This window comes from Zootermopsis nevadensis, unplaced genomic scaffold (assembly GCF_977971745.1).
Source record: "Zootermopsis nevadensis isolate Lab colony 2312 unplaced genomic scaffold, Znev_1.0 Znev_ptg000050l, whole genome shotgun sequence".
NCBI lineage: Eukaryota > Metazoa > Arthropoda > Insecta > Blattodea > Termopsidae > Zootermopsis > Zootermopsis nevadensis.
This window is the reverse complement of record NW_028259182.1, coordinates 735,708-744,345: the sequence shown is the minus strand read 5'-3', so window position 1 is coordinate 744,345 and position 8,638 is coordinate 735,708. Positions and strand designations below refer to the sequence as shown.

Sequence of the window (8,638 nt, the reverse complement as noted above, 5' to 3'; positions counted from 1 at the left end):
CTTCTACTTTAGCATTTCATTGCTTTTCAACTTTGCTTTAGAATGTGCAATTAGAAAGATCCAGGAGAACCAGGTAAGATTGAAATTAAATGGGACATCAGCTTCTGGGCTATGCTGATGATGTAAGTCTATTGGGGGATAACATAAATATCACAAAAAAACAGCGATGCTCTAAATGATGTTAGTAAGGAGGTTGGTCTAGAAGTAAACACAGAGAAAACTAGGTATTCGATGTATGTTGATGTCATGTCACAAGAATGCAAGGCAAAATTGTAACAAAGATAGCTAATGGATCCATTGATAATGTGGCTAAGTACAGATATTTGGGAGTGACAGTAACAAATCAAAATTTGATTCATGAGGAAATAAAGAGCAGATTAAATTCAGGTAATGCTTCCTACCATTCAGTTCAGAATAATTTGTTTTGCCTGCATTTTGTACGGGTGTGAAACTTGGTCTCCGACTCTAAGGGAGGAACATAGACTGAGGGTGTTTGAGAACAGGCTGCTGAGGAGAATACATGGACCTAAGAGAGAGCTTCATAAGTTGTACTCCTCGCCAAACATAGACTGATCATGTCAAGGAGGATGAGATTGGCAGGGCATGTAGCCCACAAGGGAGAGAAGAGGAAGGCACACAGTGTTCTGGTGGACAAACCAGAAGGAAAGACCTTATATAAATATTCTTAGAGAAATAGGATGGGGTGGTATGGACCGGATTCATCTGGCTCAGGATAGGGACGAGTGACAGGCTCTTGTGAACATGGTAATGAACCTTTAAATTCCATAAAATGTTGGGAATTTGAGTGGCTGAGCATCTGTTGGCTTCTCAGGAAGGACTCAGCTCCGTCGAGTAAGTAAGCAATTATACTAGCGTAAATGATGATCTAGTAACAAGATAAGTAATACAATCTCCCACAACTCTTCATAGGCAGAACTGTATGTAAGCCAATTTCACTGTCTCTTCAGTTCTGAAAGTTTTCTCTCTTTTTTAAGGACAATTCACATTTGGTGACATTTTTTTGGTAAGCTAAGTCGAAGTAGTGGTGGTGCTGGTGGCAGGGATTACAGTGCCATCTATAAGCAGACTTGTAAAATAATGTTCAGCCTATATAACATCTTTAAAAAATATAAGTCTGAAGATGAATGAAGAAGCCAAAGTCTGTGCATGAGTACATCAGGTGTTTCTAGAATATGCAGGGAGGCAAAGGTACTGGAAGATCAGGATCCTACAAAACTATATTTTGAGAAAGACATACACAGAACCAACATTTGTATTTTATGACAGGCAAATTTCCAACAGTGAAAGAAATTAACATTGTCGCTCCAAGAAAAAATTCTGTATCAGGGCTCAGTTTCTAATACATTAAGGGCACTGAAATGTTGATCTTTTTTGTAGGAGTTCATTAAGTTTATGTATTAGAATACAAACATTAATGTCTCTCTCTCTCTCCAGATATTGTCAGATTGCTTCTTTGAGTATGTGAGTGCTGACAACCCTGCTGTAACTTATCACTGGCTCCCATCATGTCAGAGATTTGAATCTTAATACCATTACTATTTAAACACTCCAGTTAAAATCCTACCAGCAGTCCAGTCGTTTGGGCATTTAATTACCATACTCCCACATAAAAATAGTTAACCATAATTTAAACTGATGGTTCCAATGAATTGTCCTCAGAACATTATCTTCACCCAAATCCGCATAACATCAATTGTTTTTCCTAATGTACCACTGAAATTGTAATCAGAGTTAAAATGGCAACACTGAACCCTTCCATAGCAGTGCCTCTAAGTTTATAAATCTCAAGTCAGAATTTGACTATTTGTGACATACTATCTGAACCACGTTATCCTTTTCTACAATCTTCAGCATGGAAACCTCCCATTAATTAACTAATGATGGTTAACGCACACCCAAGTTATATCAATTTATAATGGACTAATACAAATTACCATAGAAAATAGTTCACCAAACATGCCTATGACAGTGTAATCAGTGAATTCTGGCTTGCCAGAATGAGACAAAACCAACTTAATGGCTTCTCCCCTTCCTCCATTACAAACCCAATCTAAAAAGGGAAATGAATACAACACATACAATAAATATGACACATTTTATGATATAGTAGGTTTATAGTACAAATAATTATACAGATGTGCTCGACCAAATTCACCCAACAGTAACCCAATGTCCTCAACAGACAAAAAGAGGCTCACACAACATTTACTACTATCTCCAGGTTACCTCAGTGCTGTTGGTATCTACCATGTGCCAGAACTTCCTTCATCTTCTTCAAAACAGTTGGCACAAGACCCAAGTGGCCATCAACACACTTCACTGCACATTTTTCAAAATCCTGGCTATATCGACTCACCTAAAAGAATTAAAAATCATAGTATAACTTGGCTGTTGCTAGGTCTGCCTCAATAAAGTAGCTGAAGAGAACTCTACATATGACAATGAGAAAGAGCATACCTTAAAACCTCAATAATCTTGAAGTGCCTTGGATGAAAAATTACTAATTCTGAATTATGCAATTTTCATCACAGACTTACCTGGCTCAAAGAGTCACTATAGAAGGTGCATGCAAATGTAACACACATAGTCACTACAGTGTAGTCATACTAATACAAATAACTTACTTCTGCATCAGTAGGGTTGGGCCCCATCTTATCCCGGATATCATCATTGCACTGCATGATACATCTTTGTAATCTATTCTGAAAATAGTGTGTGTGTGGTTATTTCCATGACAAGCTAGAAAATATCATCATTGAGAAAGAAATTAAGAGAATACATTCTTGCATGTACTATACGCTATGGAAGACTGGGAACAGCCATCAAAACACAAATTAAGGTTCTAAATATACTACAGATACATCTTTACAGGACAGAGACCAATTATTTATGACTTTTTCATGTACATGTTTAACAGAGTTACACTAGTTTTTTATTTTTTATTTTTAGTGTTCTGTCTGACGACAAGTCCATATGAACAGGATCCTTCCATCCTCTTCTCGGACTGGGACCTGTTCATATACGTTCTTGGCAGATGATCCAGAAGTGGTTTGCCATTGCCTTCTTCTGTGTGTGAATGGAGTAATTGTTGGGATGCCACGGAGGAAAACTCTGTGTTGCCTAGACCACGGCCTTGCCCAACACAAGTTATAAATTCGGGCACCGCCGGGAATCGAACCCGAGACCCCATGATTACAAGGCCAGCGTTCTAACCGCTAGACCACCGTGGGTCTATTACACTAGTTACAGACTAACATCTGTAGTTACATAGAGTGTTTCAAATTTATCACAAGTTACACAACAAATGTCTGGATGAAATAAATTCCCTTCATTTGTCCTGTAACAATGCTGCATCAACTTCAGCAGCTGCATCTGAGATATGGCCTCGTAGATCTGGTAAGGACTGTGGCACTGGTTGCATGTAGACACAGTCCTTACAAGACTATGAACAACAAAAAATGTACAAAAAAAACTGAATTTTTCAAAAAAATGGTGGAATATCAACACCTAATATTTTGGCCAGGAAGTCAGAAAGTCCACTGCCATACTGAAAATCTAGAGCCAAATCGGAGAGTAACAAATGACCAGGTGCCCTTGTGATTTACGTTATGTTTTTGTTCGGTAACTGTATTATGGTTGGGTGGGTATTTATGCATGCACTCAGACAAGACATTTAAATAGGCACATACCTCAGGCAAATTACTGAAATTACATAATCACTGATATTTTTCATTGTTCTAATAATAGTATATTTTGAAGAATATTTGTATTTATATCACAAAGTACTAAGTTGTACTACCTTTAATTATATGTTTTTATGTCACATCTTATAATGTTGACTTAAAAGAAGTATATGAGAGAGAACAGAAAGGTAAAGGTACAACAGGGATAAGGCAAAGTAAGAAAAATAGCAAGGATTGAGATACAAAAGAAGTTGTTCCCAGTTCAATTCTAATAGGGATTTTATGCTAGTATTAAGCATACAAATAACAATGTAACAAGTTTGGCAATATATGAAGGCAAAAGGATGCACACGCAAAAGACTCATGTATGTAATTCAAACATTATAAACACGTAAGTGAAAACAATGTGAAAGATAATTTTAAATAGTTCATGTCAAAGGTTCTTAAAGTGTCTGGAGATCACAGAAGTGCAAAGATGCTTGCATAACAAATTAAATACAGTTTCAATTTTGTTATTCTTATCATTAATACACCATATTATAAATGCTAGACAGCTGACAGAAAAATTATTAAGAGGTCTGCTAAGACCATCAGCAATTTCCGAATGATTTGGCAGAATAAAGATAGAAATCCATTGGTTTTTTATGACTAGTAATAATGATTAAGACTTGATCTCCAGACCAATAGCTATACTTACAGTGAACCTAAACATCATATACTATGAAAGAATTAAACTGCTACCAGAAAATCAAATCTACCCACTAATAGCAAACAATTTTAATTGGCATTAAAAAACTCCTTTTGTAACACATCTACTTCATTGATGAGTTTCCAAACCTTCATAATTTACAGCAGTTTGTTAAATATACAGAAGGCTGTACAAATTCTTGCAGAATAATTATATGAAATTTTTTATTTGTATGAATATGGGTTATAATGGCAGCATGGCTATAACATTTATAGTAACCTTAAAGAGTAGACTGGGAAGACCAAATGACATAAAATATATAAAACAGAGCAGGAAAAGAACAAACACAGGGAAACAGAAAATAATGGACAAGGCATTGTCTGAGATCTCTATGGTCACAGCAATTATAAATAAAACACACTTTGCGAAGTTCTTCATATATCACACATAAAACAAGGGGAAAATAAATATCAAAATATAACACAAAGGAGATGCTCATCCTTCTCAACTTACTTGCAAATGTTCAAACTCGTTTTGAACATATTTTTGTGCTTTGTTTAAAGATACAGAACAGTTTTCAACACACTGATGCACACGTTCTATAGAGAGATCATTGTTATCACAACAATTTGCTGCACAGCGATGCATATCTGCCTGGAAAATATAAGGTGTGGTTTAAAGATGATGTATCTATTGGCAAATGGTTTAATTTGAACAGAACCATAAAAATGGTAAACACGCTACAGACAAAATCTTTCTACAAGGACCAAACACTGTAAAACGTACTTGCATTTTTCGTAAATGAAGTTTATCGACTTCATTGACCATTCTCGTCATAGCCTCTTCTACACGTGTTCTTTGTTCTTCAACCATTTTCGAGACAAATGTTTTTTCCCACAATTACTTATTTCTGACAGACTCAAGCTGAAAATTAACCGGCGCTTGAAATATACCACACATAATTTCAAATTCAATTTAAATAATGTATTACAGTCTACCACTGCTTCTCTTCAGTTCACCCTCCATCACCACCTCACGCACATAAGAACATAGATAAAAACTTTGGTTTATTATCTGTATCTACTTATTTAACTATGCCCAGAGATAATAACGTATAGTATTCTAGGTTGTAGGGCCATGTAGACCGAAAGACTTTCCTCAGAATAACACTGTGTAGCCTAAAGTTTACCACATTACAATATGACAGACCTTTTCTTTCACACCGCCGTAAAAACTTCAAATCCATAGCCAACCTAGACCTACGATCACATACATAACATTGTAATCCAGGTTTATATCATATATAATATTAATGAATTGCACAATGAAATATAGAAGATACAATGTATGTCATAAACAATTTTAGTCATGTCCATAGATAAGTCAAGCCTATGACGATTACAAGTATCCGTTCTCATGGAGAGGAAGTCTTTGGACTGGGTTGTACTTACCTGTGAACCTACTGGTATATACCAATATGTGAGAGGAGCATACTGCGATATTGCCTGAAATTTAAATAAACATAACGTTTAAGCGAACGGGTGATGAGAAATAAAAACTCTTTATGCATATCTGATCTCCTTAAACTCACTCACATACTCTGGTACAGGAAATTCATTTGAAAAGTCGATTGTCAAAAAATAGCCCACTTTCTGTTTTTGAACCTGAAGATTCATAATCGTGTTAACAAAAGCCCTCCAACGAACTCTATCCTGAGCTAGCAGCATCCAATTCACTCCATTGATTCTTATCTCCCTGAGATCCATCTTAACGTTATCTTCCAATCTATGCCTAGATTTTCTCAGCAATCTACTTCCTTCAGGCCTGTAAACCAATACTTTGTAAACGCTCCTGCCCACCCCATGTGTCCCGCCATGTCGTACCCATCTCATTCTCCTCGATTTAATCACCCTAACAGTATCGGGGAAGGAGTACAAGCTGTGGAGATTAGAAATATGTGCAAGAATTTTGGTTGGAAAACCTGATCACCACTAGAAAGATATAGATGTAGGTGAACTAGCTTTACCTGGTTCTAAATAGTAACAAGTGGATGCATCCAGCGTTCACAGTAACCATGTCAAAACAGCTACATCCATTTCAACCATGTACTGTTTCACATAAAGCAAACTCATCTATATCGCTTCTATAATATATACTTCGCCTGCAAGCCATGCCACCTACTTTCCCCTTTGTCCAAGATAATCTCGTCTGTTCCGTTTAGCTTATATTACATAGGATAAAGCTGCATATAAACATTTTATATCAACTTTTTTTCTTTCCTGAAACTCATCTTACATTGGTCAAAACCATAATCTCATAGCATGTGTATGGCAAAACTGAAAACTTGCATTTAATTTGTATGCTCACAGGACAAACATGCTTCGAAGCTGTTAATTCTTCCAGTATGGAAATATGTGCTGACTTCCTTCTTTGGTGTAGAGTCCTGAAGATGGAGAGAGTATTTATCCGAAACGACTGCATGTACCAAGTCCACAATGCCAAAAACCATTCCACCCTCAGTGTTGTGAAGAACTTCAAATCTCAGAAAGCAATACCACTTTATGCTCACCTACATTCCCACTATTCCATTTCTTTTCCCTCTGACAGGTAAAGTTGCAGCTCAAAGAATGGTCTGGGTATCATGAACTTTCAAGAATTGTAACCTCATAAGAAAACTGGTCTGGCTGGTGTATTTTCACTCAGTGACACACACCATATTTTGCTGTGTAGTGGATGTGTATTATATAATGTCAGATTGTAAAAACTGTTGTTTCAGTTAATGTTTACTATGTTTAAACTACCTTCTTTGCAAGGTTTACAATTCACTTCAAACTGGGTACACCTCAAATATAAATCAGAACCATTACCACCAGAGTTATCTTTCTTGTTTGGCTCAACATTAGAGGCCTTGATCCTTACTATATATGTTTATCTTTGTATGCCATTGGTTCACACATCAACTCAATCGTTCTTACCTGCACTACATAAATAATTTAATCCTATTTGGGCATCTCTCTAGGAGCCAGCAAGGCAAAGTTCTGCTTGCAATAAAGATCTCAGCACGAAAGTGGCACAAACTCACCTGCAAGTCTACTCATGTTAGAACACACTTCTTTTTTGATTCCCAGCCATTCATCTACCTGCTTCAGTAACTAGGAGTGTTTAACACTGCACTGACAAAGAATTCTAGTAGTATTCTTGAACCAGTAGTCAGAAACTTGACCATTCTGCTTGTAATACAGCTGTCGGCTTAAAGGGGGGTCCTGGCTTTATTACCGCAAGGGTTACACCATTCTGAAGCTTAAATGTTGTATGTTAAATTTTTGCCCCTCTAATTTCATCAATTCTCCAATATTTCAAAGAACTAGAAAAGTGGGGGTAAAAATATAAAGGAAATGTAAACTATGCTGCTTGTCTGATTATTTCAAAACTTCAGCATAAAGGACTGTGGATTCATCTTTAATAGTCTACATTTTATTCAGAGATTCTAGGCTCAAAATTTAAATTAACAGGTTACAATTCAATTTGATTCTCTCTATACTTTTTAGCGTTTACATGCCAATTCAATCTGGCCATGAAGTTGTGTAAGCAAATGTATCATGAAGGTCACTGGAAATTTGTGTCTCAAAATACAATTCAGATCTAATGACTGTAAGAGAAACTCCATATCAACTGAAATGAGTTTTAGACAAACTAAAATGAAAGAACAATAAGAGCTACAAATTTCACAAATGACAACCCTTCTACAACACTGCAAAACGAATTGAAAAGAACATGAAAGAATTAACTCTGATACAATCCCCTGGTCCCCAGCTCCATAATATATTACACACAGGAAGATGATGCTTGGGAAGACATAAAAAATAAGGAAAGATTGTGTTCTGTAATACAACAGGCAAACTAGGGATGATACCAGGAACTACAAGAGCCTTCTCCTAAATTTAAAACCCAAATATAAGTTACATAACAGGAGTTTAAGCTTCTTATTTAACTCTCAGCTCCCTACCCACATACAGTATTTTTAAATAAAACATTCTAAATCAAGAGTTTTCAAGTCACTTGCTGCAATGTTTCTTCTGACAATAACTGCAGTTACTTTTGTGGATTATTGTCACTAATAATAATATTTATGCAACAGTTCCAGTTATATTATGTTAAAAGTTAGCCAAGAAATAAATGAGGGCCATGCGATGACTGTTTGATACCCTTAGATTCACAGCATTTTGAAGTTTGTTTATTCTGAAAT

The 8,638-nt window shown here is 36.1% G+C and overlaps 1 protein-coding gene and 1 long non-coding RNA gene across 2 annotated transcripts; both read right to left on the bottom strand.

Annotated features, from left to right (window-relative positions):
- Nucleotides 1–2,097: 2,097 nt before the first annotated feature.
- On the bottom strand, nt 2,098–5,591 carry LOC110837053 (TIM double twin CX3C motif protein). Its single transcript, XM_022078823.2, has 4 exons — nt 5,179–5,591; nt 4,906–5,046; nt 2,646–2,723; nt 2,098–2,377 (listed from the first exon to the last, which is right to left on the bottom strand). The coding sequence occupies exons 1-4, from the start codon at nt 5,263–5,265 to the stop codon at nt 2,249–2,251; spliced, it is 435 nt and encodes a 144-aa protein (XP_021934515.1). The 5' UTR covers nt 5,266–5,591; the 3' UTR covers nt 2,098–2,248.
- Nucleotides 5,184–8,452, bottom strand: LOC147871520 (uncharacterized). Its single transcript, XR_015538731.1, has 3 exons — nt 6,760–8,452; nt 5,844–5,897; nt 5,184–5,316 (listed from the first exon to the last, which is right to left on the bottom strand). It is a non-coding gene; the product is annotated as an uncharacterized LOC147871520 (long non-coding RNA).
- Between the last annotated feature and the right edge of the window lie 186 nt (nt 8,453–8,638).